The 15,493-nt window shown below is 37.0% G+C and overlaps 3 protein-coding genes across 3 annotated transcripts; 1 reads left to right on the forward strand and 2 right to left on the reverse strand.

Annotated features, from left to right (window-relative positions):
• Positions 1-267: 267 nt before the first annotated feature.
• LOC107803960 (double-stranded RNA-binding protein 1-like) lies at positions 268-4,655 on the reverse strand. The gene is made up of 3 exons (XM_016627762.2): positions 4,503-4,655; positions 2,178-2,440; positions 268-1,248 (listed from the first exon to the last, which is right to left on the reverse strand). The coding sequence occupies exons 1-3, from the start codon at positions 4,525-4,527 to the stop codon at positions 586-588; spliced, it is 951 nt and encodes a 316-aa protein (XP_016483248.2). The 5' UTR covers positions 4,528-4,655; the 3' UTR covers positions 268-585.
• Positions 4,656-5,228: 573 nt separating this feature from the next.
• Positions 5,229-9,537, forward strand: LOC107803959 (uncharacterized). Its single transcript, XM_016627759.2, has 2 exons — positions 5,229-6,212; positions 8,720-9,537. Exons 1-2 carry the CDS (start codon positions 6,041-6,043, stop codon positions 9,310-9,312), a joined length of 765 nt encoding a protein of 254 aa, XP_016483245.1. The 5' UTR covers positions 5,229-6,040; the 3' UTR covers positions 9,313-9,537.
• A 509-nt stretch (positions 9,538-10,046) lies between these two features.
• On the reverse strand, positions 10,047-14,715 carry LOC107803958 (VIN3-like protein 2). The gene is made up of 4 exons (XM_016627758.2): positions 14,374-14,715; positions 12,425-13,052; positions 11,526-11,848; positions 10,047-11,167 (listed from the first exon to the last, which is right to left on the reverse strand). Exons 1-4 carry the CDS (start codon positions 14,423-14,425, stop codon positions 10,383-10,385), a joined length of 1,788 nt encoding a protein of 595 aa, XP_016483244.1. The 5' UTR covers positions 14,426-14,715; the 3' UTR covers positions 10,047-10,382.
• Positions 14,716-15,493: the final 778 nt, after the last annotated feature.

A 15,493-nucleotide genomic window follows, 5' to 3' on the forward strand; every position in this document is an offset into this window, starting at 1 on the left:
TTATGTAGAAAATATTTGACAACGGGCTTAGTTTTGCAACAAATCCTGTTAGTTACTATTATTAGTGATGAAATAATCCATACTCAACCTTCAGGAAAGTAAAACCCCTAAGGCATGCATACTAAACCAGAAATGAATACTCAAAGGTTTTTGCCAAAGGACCATAATCCTTCTCTTATTTTTCCTCTTTCCCTGGAGTAAATGGAACAAATAAAAAAGAGAGTAAATGGAACATCATGTTCCAAAATGAAGTAGAGACTGGTAAAATGATAGCATAATAACTTAAGTTACTTCATCAATGGCAAAGCAAATGTTCAAGCAACTGAAGTAATTAGGTAATGTCACAGACTGAATCATGCACCCGTGGCTGTGCCAACTACACCAGACATTTGGCATGTAATAGTGCAACTATATATGTTATAACTACTCGGGCAAAGCACACCATCGATAACCCTGTTGATCTGAATGTTCAAGTGAGTAGCTTAACCTATTCGCAAAAAATTTGCGAGTACTATGTCTTCTCTAATCTAATTGTTCTCACGCCCATCTCAATCTCATACAGTTAACCCTGCAAAATCAAATACATTAAGAAATTTCTGCCTCTGTGTTTGTACTCCGGCCTTGGACTGCATCTGTAGCACATGTTGTTTGCTGCTCCAAGCAACCGGCAAAACTATCTACTTCAGAAGTTAGCTGCCCAACTCCAGTAACGGCACTCCGCTCAGTCATATCTCCTCCAATAGGTGCAGGTCCAGATTCTGTACCTTGAGTACTAACAGCAGCATTTTCATGCAACTCTGGTTCTGCTTGATTTGCCATCTGAATTTCCAAGTCACCAGTATTCTTTGTGCAGACCTGCTTACTGGCATTCATCTTCTTCTTTTTCTTGAAATGGCCTTTCTTCGGTTTCAGAGCTGCTGCACTTTCTTGGTTGCTGATTCCCAAATCTGTGGCCTTCTTCATCGGTGGAATGACAGTGTATGCAGAATAGTCATTAGGCTTATCATCCGGCCACAACCCACTAGACTGAATGGCCAACAATGCAGTTCGAGCAGCTTTGATCTCTGCTTCCTTCTTTGTCGTAGCTGCCCCTCCAATATATCGGATTCCCCCTATCTCAACAGTACATGAAAATGAACATGTGATTTTGCCTTTTGTTTCATGCCACTGCATTTCATATTGTGGAATTGCAAAATTCATCTTCTGAGCATAGTCTTGCAACATATTTTTGCACAAGCCTGTCTCATGCTGAAAAATACACCAAACAGGCAAATTAGAAAGGTATTAGACTTCCAGAACACGAAAGCTTGAAAATTAACAGCACAACAACCAAGAATTAGTACTAAACTAGTTAACAAATTTTTTAAAAAAAGGTTTCTTTATAGCCGTGTTGCTCCATATTACAAAATTATGCACATTCATAGAGTTGGATCCACATGACATCTGAGCACATAGCCAAGGACGCAATCTAACATACTTCAAACTAACAGATAAACCCCTAGCAATCTAACATACTTCAAACTAACAAATAAAAAGAGGGCTAAAATGACGAATAAGGCATTCCACCACAAAAAGGGAAGTTTAAACAGTTTCCTAAGCATAAAGATCATTAAGAACTGGCCTAGGGTAAGTTATTGGCATGAAGATGCTAGCCATCATAGTGAAACAATCCGCCTCCACGGATTGGAATTCAAAAGGAAGTTTTTTTAGGAAAAATTAGCATAGGAGATTAAAATGGCCAAATTAATTCTTGAAAGAATTGTAAATAGATTATTGCCAATTTTTTTTTTTAAATAGCAGACAACTGACCGGAAAACTTCACAAGACTGAGTACTACAAGTAATGATTATGATCTGCCCATCTGTAAAATAATTCGAAGCAAAACCCCTCCCAACCACCCTTCATGTGAAAATTCTTATGTACCTGCCAAAAATCATACCCACACATGATCTTTTATCTACTCGCCAAAATCGTATTTCTCCTTCGCTTTAAATCTAGTAATTATCTAATCTAAAATCTAGAAATTAATCAAATTATCCCCTCCCTCTCCCCCGGAAATGAAAAGCAACATATGTATTCACACAATCCAGAATGCAGGAATAGTTTATATCGTAGCGCAGATAAGCTCAGAAGCACAATTTGTTTTGTCCAAACGGAAAAGGATAAAGAAGAAGTACCACGGGCTGAGAAAGGCACCATGTCATTGCCCCAGAATCTACAAGTTGTTTGAGTGCAACTTCAGCAGCTGACTGCTCCGCTGTCTTGCGATTTAAAAATCCAGGTAGAGAATCATATCTGACATTATTCACAATCACTGTTGACCTAAATGTAGGCTTATGAGAAGGGCCATCTTTGATAATCTCATAAACAGGGGTAGGAAATCCAACTTTCTGGGCATACTCTTGCAATCGGCTTTTGAAAACATAACAAGTCGACACACCTGTAATATGTTTAAAAGTAAGTGACCACCCTAATAAAACTAGCAATAAGATGAAACAGAAGCAATAAGCAGGAAAGAAGCTTAAAGCTACAAATGCATGCACACATATGTTTAGATTTTCAACCATTTGTATAATAATAACACAAATGCATGCACACATATGTTTATAAAGCTACATTCTCTGTAATTTGGACCATCAAATCCTGTGGAACGGACAATGTAAGTATTATGGATTGGAAACTGTCCATATTTTCTTGTCCCCTCTCTTTTCAAAACCGTAATACCCCTGTCTAAAAACAAATATTTACACCTATCCCAAATTATAAGAAGTAAAGAAGTATTAAAAATAACCTATGCCTAACTACCCTTTGTTGAATCTTTAGCACAAGATCACTAACTCTAATGGTGTACATGCGTGCTAACTTCCAATCTTTTATAACACTCAGTTTCATCAATTCAGCCAAGGAAGTGATATATGTATTAAATCTCTTGGACGTGCCTCATAAACGATGGGACTGAACAAAGAAATGGTGTTCTCTCTGTACAATCATCCTATGAAGTTCTTGGTAGCAGCAGGAAATTTTCCTTCATGGCCTTGGAAGATCATTTCAGGAGCCAAAATTCTTTACAAGGTGGCATGTTATATCTACAGAAAAGAGGTCCGCAGTTACATAGCCGATGCTTCCTCTGTGGGATGGGAATTGAGGATAGCAGGCATTAGTTCCTGCATTGTGAGGTTGCTGGTTACCTTTGGCATCTCTTTTTCAATATCTTCGGGATCAAATGGGTCATTAAAGCAACCATTAAAGATCTCCTCAGCTGAACATATTCCAAAGGAAATAAGAAGCTGGATACCTATGGAGGACTATTCCTGGTTGCGCGTTTTGGGACTATATGGAGGAAAAGAACTTAAGGTGTTTTGAGGGTAAAGAAATTCCTATACAGATTCGGAAATTATATACTTATGTAACTTAGCTACATGGTATAATCTTGAGAATATGTATGATGAAGGGAGATTGTTGGAATTCACAGATTCATTGCAGAGTTAAGCTTCATTGTACTATTCCGGCAGATGTAACATTCAACAGTCTTAGTGCTGGAACTTTATATGAATAAAACCTTTACATTATCTTGCAGAGTTAAGCTTCATTGTACTATTCCGGCAGATGTAACATTCAACACTGTCTTAGTGCTGGAACTTTATATGAATAAAATATTTACATTATCACAAAAAAAAAAAAATGTTACCAGTCCAGATCGATATAATAGCATCCTTATATCTCCAACGACAGAAAGGGGAAAAGGGAAGGAAAAATACAGCTTAACAGGAAACACAAAAAGTCTCTATTGAAAATAAAAAGGAATAAAAAAAGGCCAAAAGAATGTTCATAACCAGTGAAAAATGCTACTCAAAATCCATATTGTAGAGCTACATACCTAGACTCCCCAATAGACTAAAAGCTCTATATAAACTTTTTGATTTCTGGATAAGTAATATAAGCTTCATTAAACTACACATACAACCAAAACATGCTGAGCTTTTTATTTAATTATTTATTGACATCGGTGTTAGAGCCAGTTTGCGTGCAATATTCCTCCGGGTACCTACTACCTAACTCTTCCCACCAAGGCTTAGGCGGATATGAGGAAATCACTTAATACTTTTTGTCGGATTTAAATCGAAACCGCTAGGTTTATTATATAGCTAAAGACACAAACAAATACCTAACTACCCTATACCTTAACTACCCATCAAACCCAAATATATTAGCCAAAAACTATCTTCTTTTAAAGAACTTAATAACTTAGAATTTTTTTTTCCCACAACAAAGATTTCAACTTTTTTTCTCATTGCTTTTCCTCAACAAAACGTTTGTTCAGAAATTACAATTTTTTGGTAACCAAAATCTTCTAGGCACATAAAAAGTCAAAAACAGCTTGCAAAAAAAAATCAATTTATCCTAGTCTGTTGTTCATAGTAAAATCAAAGTTGAAAAATATATAAAGCAAAATTAAGAGATTTAAAATAAGAATAAGGGAAAATAGAGGAGAAAAAAAATACCTTGGAAGCTCTCGTTTTTCGCCATTTTTGGTATCGTCGCTGCACACAAGCCAAAAGGAGAGAGAATTATGTAGAAACGGAATTTTTATAGAAGGAAAATTGAATATGGCATTTATTCTCTGATTAGAATTCCGCAAATGCCCATCAAACTAGGGCTGGGCATATATCCGTAAAATCTATAGCCCGACCCAAAAAAAGTTTATTGGGTTATCGGTATCGGATTATTGGGTTAACGGTTCAATAATAGTTTAATATTATTTTATTATTGTTCGGGCTTGATTAGCCCAATTTTTTAACGGTTTAACTGATAACCCAATAAATTTTATAAAAATACGATTTTACCCTTAGGTATATAAATTTTCTAATTCTCCCAATTATCTATCTACCGTTCTAAACCTTTCTAATTCTCCCAATTCTCTATCAATGTTGTAAGGTTTACTATATTCTTTGAGAGGGTTACAACAATCGAGAAAGTTTATCATATTTTTTATCTTATAGGATAAACCGATAACCGAAAATCGATATCTTATCCATTTAATTATCTATTTAGCATATTTATAAACCTATAATCGATATGCTAAACCCGACAACATTCGCAACCGAACCGAAGTGCCCACCTCAAACGTTTGAGTCAACTGGAATAAAATGTGGTTAAATTATTTTTTCTCCTTTCTCTAAAGGGTAAAAGTGAGAATTTATTATTGCAAATAAAACCTTTGGATTCTTGGAATTAGAACCTGTTCTCTTCTTTTCTACTTCAAAATTGCAGCAGCGATTTACAAGCAGGCCATCCAACCCTAAACCCCAAAATCCACCAAATAAACCAACTAGCTTTATTTGGTTAAAAAATAGGATCTTTCTATCTGGGTGTACATATAGGCTTGTATATTAACACACCCACTAGCCCGATTTGGTTGAAAATAGGATCTTTTTGGAAATTTTTGTATTTCTTTTTGTTTAATCGGATAGTTTCGATTGGATTTTTTTTTTGTCTGGGAATACATATATGTGTATTTTCACACACCCAGTAGCCCTATTTAGCTAAAAATTGGATCTTTTTAATTGGGAATTTTTGTATTATTTTGTTAAGGGATAGTTTGGATTGGAGCTTTTTATCTGGCTATATAAATAGAGGTGTATATTCACACACCACTAGCCCTATTTAGCTAAAAATTGCATCTTTTTTTGGGGGGGGGGGGGAGGCGGGGAAGGGAAATTTAGTACATTATCTTTTTTTTTAAATGAGTTGCTCTAGTTGTTAGCACCGTCCACTTCCAACCACACTTCCAACCAAGAGTTCCAACCAAGAGGTTGTGAGTTAGAGTCAGCTCAAGAGCAAGGTGAGGGAGTTCTTGGAGGGAGGGAACCGAGTTTCTATCGGAAACAGGCTCTCTGGCCCAGGTTAGGGGTAAGGTGTGCGTACACACTACCCTTCTCAGACTCCACTAGTGGGATTATACTGGGATGTTGTTGTTGTTGTATCTTTTTTTTAAGGGATAGTGGGGATTGGATTCTTGATTAGAGATCATATATAAAGAATGGAGTCAGAAAAGAGAAAGGAGAGGCTGAAAGCAATTAGAGAGGAAGCTGCAGAGGCTGGAGATAACTCTGAAGTACAAACATCTATAGGGGAAACCCTTGGTGATGGCCTTACCAATCCATTGATTGAATCTCCTTCAGCTTCACAACCTTGTAACACGCCTCGTCCAAGTAATTACGTTTTCTTTCTTGGAAGTTTTAATTTATTCATGAATGCTTGTAGTTATAGGTACTAATATTTCACAACTTGTCGGATGATATATTGGATATGGTAACTCTAGATTACATAAGTAAGTAACAAGATCCTACTCTCGAAGAAAGGAAGCTTAAGAACAGTCATAACGACCAGTAAAGTAACAAGATCCTACTCTCGAAGAAAGGAAGCTTAAGAATAGTCATAACGACCCTCTTTCACTTTTCAAAGTTATGAATGTAGACTTTAGGTACTTATCAAAAAATGTAGAGTTCAGGTTGAAGCGTGAATGGGACGAACTGTTATGATGTTGCTTAAACCTGGTGCTCGGGAGGTTGTGCTTGACTGAAAACATAATGGCAAATAGTTCAGGATTGATGTGATTGAGGCATAAGTAGAGGACGGGAAGGTGTGAGACCTTTGCTTGAACCCCTCACCCCAACCCAAAAAAAGAACAAAACTTCATTATAACTTCAAAACTTCTGATCAAGCCTTGGTGGATAGAGTTACCCGGTACCTGTTGCTGGTGGGAGGTAGCAGGTATCCCGTGGAATTAGTATGCACACCTCGGACACCAGTGTTGTCAAAGGCGCGCTTAAGCCCTAAAACGAGGCTCAAAACATGTTGAGCGCTTCGCCTCGCTTAGCGGGCGCTTCTGTCGTCATCAAGGCTGTAAGGACTAAGGCATACTTTTCCTTGCCAATGAGCGTAATCCTAAAGAGGCGACACTAAGCAATTGATATTTCACTTTATAATTGTTATTTGTTTGCGCATTCTTTTTCAATTTCTTTGTCCGTATATTTGTTATTCACACTTATAATTGTTAGTCTTGAACTACACATAACTATTTGTTTCTTTCTCCACTTGTGCATTTCTTCGTTAAAGCCCACGTTTTAGTTGCGATTTGCGCTTAAAGCCCCAACTGACCTTAGAGCTTTTTTGCGCTTTTCGCCTTTGATAACACTGCCGGACACCACGATTATAAAAAAAAATGAGAAAAAAGTTTAGTTCACTTTGCAGCTTAATTATTTACTCAAAAAAAAAAAAAGGAAGAAGAAAAACAAGCTTAACTCACGTAGCAACAGAAACTCGTCAACATGAGGAGGGGATGAATATATATAACATGTTTTTTTTTTAATTATTGATCAAGATGGTATGTGGCAAAACAAAAGCTGATTGAAACTACGGCAAAGGGCCAAATATACCCATGTACTATGAGAAAATGTTTAAATATACCTTTTGTTGTACTTTGGGTCCAAATATACCCCTGCCGTAATACTATTGGTTCAAATGTACCCCTCTTTTATTAAGTTTGTCCAAAGTGGACATCCAATCTTACGTGGCACTGGTATTTGATGAGGTGGATGCCACATGGCATGCCACCTAAGTGCCCCTAATCCATATATAAGACTAAAATTTAAAATACAATATTTTTTATGGTAGCGGTAATGGTGGCAATAGTGGTGGAGGGGAAGGAAATTTTAGTGGTGGAAAAAATATAGAAGGAAGGGGTAAAATGGGTTAGGGGTGTTGAGATGGCAGGCCACGTGGCATTCACCTCCATCAAATGTTAGTGCCACGTAGGATTGGATGTCCACTTTGGACAAATTTAACGGAAAAGGGTATATTTGAACCAATTGTATAACGACAGGGGTATATTTGTACTCAAAATATAATGAGGGGTACATTTAAACCTTTTTTGATAGTATAGGGGCATATGTGGCCCTTCTCCGTTGAAACTAATGCTGCCGAAGATCTTGATCATAGCTTCAATCTCATTTATGTAAGATATATGGCTCTGTTATATGCAATTTGAGGAGAAAGTATTTTAAAAGAAAAGAAAATTTATTACAGGTGAGATCAACATCAACTGCGCTGCTCCTTTTAAGTTTGTCCCATCTGTTAAATTTTGAGCCCGTGCCAGATAGATGTATTTAGTGGAGAAGCTTATGCAAAAAAACAAATTGTAGCACTTTAGCATGAATTATATCCTCTTTTCTAGAATTTGGAGTGGGTTCCTTTCTAAGTTGCGCGGACTCTTCGATTTTGGTGCCGTCCTCGTCCCGAGTCCGAGCACCTTAGGCTCCTTTATCCTCTCTCCTGGAGAGAGGTCGGTTTGTCTGAAATGATTCCTGATGCATATTGGAGATAATACTATTCTGCAATCAGCAAAACTTTTGCAAATGACAAACATTCTATTAGCATGAAAAGTAAGGGATATGGATCTGAAAAAGGATGATATTGAGACGTCCTCTTCTTAGTAAGAAAGGTATATAGTAGATGTGAATTGGAATGTTATTCTAATGGCATTAATTTTGATGTACTAGCTTTGGTTCAACAAATACTGTCATGTGGAATAGTCACTTCGCTATTTTCTTTGCATTTATGTAGTATATATAAATCTTGACCCTTTGTAGGATAATACTAGGTATGTTGTTGTTGTTGTATATAAATCTTGACCCTTGTTTACTCTACCTTTTTTCAGGACCAATGAATGCCGCTTCTCCAGCTTATCATGCTCAAGGCAACTATAACTCAGCTAAAAGAACGTACCAGCCACGAGGAGTCAATGCCATTCCTCTTGGGATCCGTAGGAAAACTAGTCCCATTTGTACACCACCAGGGAACTCCTCTAACACTTTGGATAGCTCTCTTGGCACACCTAACAACTACTCTCCACCTAATTCACCGCAAATTGGTGACATTTCCAGTGATTGCTTTCCTCAAGGAGGTGGAGATGGTAGCCAATATGGACAAGGCAGCCCCTACCAAGGTTCAGGATTCAGAGGCAGCCATCACCGAGGTTCAGGACGAAGCAAGGGTCTATTGAAAGTTTACTATCACAAGTCAATGGTGCAAGACCCATGGAAAGTATTGAAGCCAGTTATTTGGAAGCCACATAGAGATACACGTGACTCTCCGAATTCCTGGCTTCCAAAATCCAATAGCTCAAAGAAGGCTAAACTTGGAGAAACTCCAACAGAATCAACTCCCCAGCAAAGCGTCGCTGAATACCTGGCTGCCGCATTTACTGAAGCAGCTAGCAAAGACACTGTGAATGATGAATCTGGCACATAAAGCTTTGTGATGCTTGGAGTTTTTAGTTATAATTATGTCTCATACTCCTGTAATTACTGCAAATAGCAAGTTGAGCTGTAGTCTAAGGCCACCAGATTTCTTTACAGTTTCCTGCTCATTTTATGTTATCATTGCCTAGTAAGTTCCAATCGTTGTTTCACTTTGATTCACTATTGGAGCGTGGCAATATTGAACAGATTTTATGCACCAAGGTTTGATTTGTAATTGGAATTGTCAAGTTATCACCCACTTAACTCCCTAACTTATTGTAACGTTTCATGTTTTGTTTCATGGATATTGGACAGTAAAGTGATACAATCGTCAGTAATGTCACCACAATTATAAGTTGGTCTGACAAGAAAATGGCCTTAAGAAGATCTCATGTTTTTTATTTATCGATCTGTGTTATTTCTACCGACCTCTTGTGAAAAGGGTCATAACTAAAATTACATTTACAGAGGACCATAAAATCGATCTCCCATGTCTGTTCGACTTATTTTTTAGTATTAGAGATTAATAATAATGTATAAGCGTTAGTTGAAGTAAGTACTATGGAGTTAAAAAAGAAGTCAATTTTCTCCTTTGATGGAAGGAAAACATTTTCGTGTTACAAAACACCTCATGGAAAACATTTCCCTGTAAAATAACTTCAACAATACCAAACTTTGAGAATTTCTGCCCCTCCTTTGCCATGTCATATTTGGATCAAACCTCTGTTTTATCTATCATTATTCCTCGGAAAGTCTTTGATATATATAAGTATCAAAGTCTGAACAAATCTCCTAAGGTTACTTATATCCACAAGCATTGGATCATGAAGGTCTCCCATCATTCTGGAAATGCTATCCTTAAATAACAACCAAAGCCTGTTCAGATAACGGATTTACTTCAACATTGTGCTTCATGCACAAAACAGATTCAACCCTCTTTTATCTCTAGAGATTACATTTGCGGATACGATTCAGAAGATAAGTTGTCAAGGATTGGTTAGTAGGATCATCAATTGTGTAAATTTTCAAAACTACGAGCTTTGTATTCCCCCTAGCTAATTTCAGTAAGTAGATGTTTGTTTAATGCCAGAACCTACTACAGAGCTCATGTCGGGTGACTTTCTGCTCCCTGCATATCTCATCCGTGAACGTATCCATAAGTTGCCCCGCCATACTTGAATGGTCGTCGATAAAGGTGTCTATAAAAACTCTAACTACCTTTCTCTCTTGTGTTGTGGCTTTCAAGCTGAACCAAGTCAAGAACTTCACTCTGAAATCTGTTTCTATCAACCCTTCATGCTCCAACTTTCTTATGATTCCTACAGAGTACTCGTAATCACTCAATTGCACTTCCTTTGACCCGTCAGTCTGGCAAGGTGTGGCTGGAGCACTTGAAACTGGACTTGCTAAAGGAATGAGCATCTTGGAAAGAGGGGATGTAGGAAATGCATTGGTGTTTGGATCGTAAGTTGTTAGTTTGTTGTCAGTAGAACTCATTGACTCGGCATGCATCACTGTACTATCTGTAGTAGCATTTTCTTTCTCCCTTTGTACTTCATCAGAACCTGACTTACAGCTCGTGTGCACGGCAGGTGTTACCCATGTTACTTCCTGAACCCCCAAAGTCGTTGTCTTGCTGAAGAAAGAAACCTTGCAGAAGTACTGCGTGGAAGGATCAAGACCGTCCAGCATAAATCTCGTCGCAGGGCTTAGTGCAATAAAAGTTGCTTCATCTGGATATTTGTCTGCAGTGGACTTTCGATACCACAATTTGAAGCCTATTAGTTCTTTCAGCATACGATCATCATATTTGAAGACAATGGTTATTTTAGATGGAGATGGCTCCTCAAAATGTATCCGGCAAGCTGTCAGAGTGTTCAGTAAAAGCAAAATAAGAAATTAGTAGTCCACAGAATGAAAGATGAAGAAGGCTATGGTTATATATCAGTTTGGCTGGCCTCCAGATTTAAGTAGTGAACATAAACATCTATGTTTAGTTGTTGGAACTTCTTGCAAAAGCTTCGGTTTATTTGATAGAACTCAACTAGTATATCCCGTAAAATAATAGTCAAAGTTTAACGAGCTTGAACAAATAAAGAAACAATTGCAGTGATCCAACGAATATGAAACTTTTCTTGTCAAATATTAGACTATCATAACCGGCACAGTAGTAGAGCTATTGACATGCAGATATTCGATAATAAATTGACTAAGAATACTCACGCATCGGAGGCTCTTCCTTTATCAAAGGATTAAAGTATTGGTTGGGAAACATGGAATCAAAAGCTTCCACAGCAGAACCACACAGCTTCTGAACTGCGGTACCACAAGAAAGCCTGTTCACTATCCTGCGATCCATCTTCTCTGACGCCTGTGCAAGAGGCCCTACTTCATTCTTCAGCATCTCAACAGCCAACTCAACAAGTTTCAACAGTCCTTTGTATTTCTCAGTTTTCTCCAGGATCTTATGGCTTAGAGAGATTCTTAAACAAAGCACATCAACTCTTCTCGCCTCCTTTGCTGTCATCAATTGCTTTCTCAATGTTCTAAAGCAACTCAGACAAGGTTAGTTCAATTAAAAGAAACTCCACTGAAAGAAAAAAAAATCACATTTTTCTCTGCTGATGTATGCCCACCGAAACAACCCCTATCAGTTAAAGATTTTTGCAAGGTATGGATCACTTGTACAACTATTTTGGGCAAATCAGGCTATTATACAGAAGTTATAGGCCATTCTATAATTTTTTTAAAAAATATATATTTTCTCTGTATTAATAAGGGTCTATAAGGTCCATTACTTCCTAAATCAGACTTTACTGAGTATTTCCAAAAGGAAAAGAGCATGCAGATGAGGGATCAGTAGTTCCAAAGAAATCACTATTGGTGCAAAGCAAAACCATGTACAATCCATATTCTTGGATCTACAACAACAACAATAACAACATACCCAGTGTAATCCCACAAGTGGAGTTTGGGGAGAGTAGAGAGTAGAGAGGCTGTTTTCGGTAGACCCTCGGCTCAAAGCAAGCATGCATAATCACAACAGTATTGAGAAAAGATATGCATCAGTTACAGCAAGATAAAAACACACAATGTTACAGGTCAAAGAAAGAGTTAAATACCTCATCAGCCCATTAACTTTTCCACACGAAACACAATAGAAATCTCCATCTAGTTTTTGATTGATGCAATTCTTCAAAATGCCGGATTGTTCGTGTTCAAGTGCACATTTTAGATGGCATGACAATCCGCATGGCTTAATTTCAGCTGGAGAATTGGATTCACAGGCTAACCACAAACTAGGGTCTTTGTTATCATCATACTGATGACAAATGCAGCAAGAACATCTTTTGCAGAAAACATCCTCTTGAGAGAGAGTAGCTCTACACACCAAATTATGACAGAGTAGGACCTGAGTTTTGCTTTCCATCTCCCGAATAGCTTCACCATTCTGAATGAAAGTTTGACAGTGATTTTCTTGCTTTCGTTGCCTTTTGAAGCCAGAACCAGTATTTGAGTTGGACTTGCAAGAAACCAGCTTTAGAAGTTGATCTATCATTTTGAATTTTGTGTAGCCAGAGTACTTTCTCTCTTCGCCCATCTCAGCACATATAATCTCTAGAAGTTCTCTTCTGGTCAATGAACTCAAGATCTTTGGCGCATCTTCTGAGCATTGAGAAATTTCATACACTAATTGTCTTTTCTCTTCCAAACTCAATTGGCTAAATTTGTTGGGATCGAGAACAAGACCTGAAAAGGAAAAACCTTCTTCATTAGTTAAATCACATTTGAGTATCATTATTTCAAATTCGAAAGCCTGAATCTACCCTCTTGATTTGGTAATAGAACTCTCTTGTGTCTCTGCATTATGAGATCCCCCAAGTATTGAGAATAACAAAGTGAAAGTAAACCTTTAAGGATTTAGAAATATAAAAGTAGAGACTACTCTAGGGATTTGGTACTCAAAGCAACTCGAGAGTTATCAGGTCAAGTAACAGCAATCACAGTGAATACTCTTCTTTTACACACAGGTAATCACAAGAATTTATGAGGATCCTATTTATGAGTTAGCTAGTGCATATTCATACAAGTGTATATATCGATCGACTACACCACAACGCCAAACTATTTGGGGTAAAAATTGGAGTGAGATAGGTCGAACTCTTGAACTCAAGATCATTAGAAGCTGTGATACCTATGCGCAACTCACCCCCCCCCCCCCCCAATGTTCCCTTTCTTATTGTTATAGAAGCATGATATCAACTATATAAGGAAGTAACTACCAAACTGCCCAGTCCCTGCAATGCCAAGGCAGAAGCTATAACTTGTTATTCGTAAAAGAAAATGACAAATTTAGCATATGATATCCTATGTCCACAAGTCTAATAGCTAGCACCCTAGACACCACCACATTGAAAGAAATTTCCCCTACTTGACAATCTCTGTCGCTCATAGGTGATCAAGATAATTGGGATTTCTCTAGTTCTCCACCAAATAAACCCTCCTTTCACCAAGGATCAAATGTTGGTCATTTCCCCATCAACACCTCAGTTTACTTTCTGCTTGATTCATTCTTTTTTCTAACTTCTTTTCTCATCTAACTTGCTAATTCAACTAAGATACCATTTGTTAATTAACATAATATTGCATGCTTATATCACTTGAATACTCTATAGTCTATACTCGTCCTAAGATGCACAAGCTTATGTTGCATCAGAAATAAGAAAAATGACAAAAAAGAGTGCATTTTTAAGCATCAAATGCAGTTCTTTATTATTTAATTACTACTAAAACACAGGTTTTTTTCCTAGCTAGTTACAGAGTAGTCTAAAACACAACTTACATTGCCAAGTAGAAAACTTTTAAGGAATTAATCATACATAAACAAAAATAACAATGCACAAAAAAATGATTTTAAGAAAAAGAGCATACGAAGTCCAACTAAAAGAACTTAAATAACAATAAAAAAAACACCCAACTATTAGCCTGATAAAACAGACAAAAATAAACCATAAAACAATTAATCAATAGGAAATTAGTCAATAGGAAGAAGAAGAAAACCCCTTAGTACCTGATAACGTAGACTCCATAGCAGAAATTCCAGTACCATCAAAATTTCTCATTCTCAGAAGCAAACAATAAAACCTATTTACTATTAAATCATATGGCGACCCAAAACGAAACAATGCAGGTAAAAAAAATAGCAACTTTTTGAGATAAAAAAAAACTCAAAACAAGAACGACGACATTGTTATATATTTTGTGTGTGTGTGTGCGTGAAAGGGCCAGTGAAGAAGCCAAGGAGGAAGCAAGTTTTTTTTTTTTGGGGGGGGGGGGGGGTGAAGGGTAAACACTAAAAAATGACATAAAAATAAGAGGAGTGAAAAGAATAAGAAATAATAATAGTATATAGTATTTGTGCTGTAGCCATTGATGTCAGATTATGAAGGTGTGATTTTACAGATTGTGAAAGCGAATGAGATTAATAGGGGACCCACGCCCTCTCTATCCCTATAAACAAACAAAAAGAAAACGGGCTCTGCATTGTTTGCTTCCCACGCGCTTCTCACTTCCTTTTTTTTGTTTTTTTCTTCCTTTTTTCAAGTAATTCGGATTCTAAAAATTCATCAGCCCAATAGAATTTTCTTTTAGGTATCACGTTTAATGTTCGGTATTCACATGTGACCCGACTAAATTCGGATTCGCACCGAAAAATTTTATATTTGGGATAAAGCGTTCTTTAACAAAGACAATTTCATAATCAGGAACTCAAACCCGAAACCTCTGATTAAGGATGAAGGAGCACCTACTACTCCACTACAACCCTTGTTGGTATCAGTCCAATAAAATTCACATTAGATAATATCGCACAAAAAAATATTGGCTAAGGGATGTAAATACTTTTAGATGAGTGGCCAAATATGTAAAATCATAAATTCGAAATGGCACCAGGTAACCGATTTTAAGAATAACGTTTAAAATATATCTAATTTTTAATAATTATATACAATTTAGTTACATTTTGTAAATTTTAGACCGCTTCTCCTCCTCAAACTTCTTATCTAAATGTCTGTAGTTTGAAAACTTCATTAGCTTGAAGTGTGAAGTTTGATTTTGAGGAGGCTAAACCTAAACGTCTAAGCATTAAATATTTTATCAATTTCGACTATTCTCTAAATAGCGGTCCTAAA

Source organism: Nicotiana tabacum, chromosome 12 (assembly GCF_000715075.1).
Source record: "Nicotiana tabacum cultivar K326 chromosome 12, ASM71507v2, whole genome shotgun sequence".
Taxonomy (NCBI): Eukaryota; Viridiplantae; Streptophyta; class Magnoliopsida; order Solanales; family Solanaceae; genus Nicotiana; species Nicotiana tabacum.

Coding starts and splice junctions, on each gene's coding strand:
- LOC107803958 (XM_016627758.2), bottom strand. CDS start 14,425: ATGAGAAATTTTGATGGTACTGGAATTTCTGCTATGGAGTCTACGTTA. Junction 13,053..14,373: donor TATGGAGTCTACGTTATCAG/GTACTAAGGGGT, acceptor TTTCCTTTTCAG/GTCTTGTTCTCGATCCCAAC. Junction 11,168..11,525: donor AAAGGAAGAGCCTCCGATGC/GTGAGTATTCTT, acceptor ACACTCTGACAG/CTTGCCGGATACATTTTGAG.
- LOC107803960 (XM_016627762.2), bottom strand. CDS start 4,527: ATGGCGAAAAACGAGAGCTTCCAAG. Junction 2,441..4,502: donor GAAAAACGAGAGCTTCCAAG/GTATTTTTTTTC, acceptor AACATATTACAG/GTGTGTCGACTTGTTATGTT. Junction 1,249..2,177: donor GGTGCCTTTCTCAGCCCGTG/GTACTTCTTCTT, acceptor TGTATTTTTCAG/CATGAGACAGGCTTGTGCAA.
- LOC107803959 (XM_016627759.2), top strand. CDS start 6,041: ATGGAGTCAGAAAAGAGAAAGGAGAGGCTGAAAGCAATTAGAGAGGAA. Junction 6,213..8,719: donor TTGTAACACGCCTCGTCCAA/GTAATTACGTTT, acceptor ACCTTTTTTCAG/GACCAATGAATGCCGCTTCT.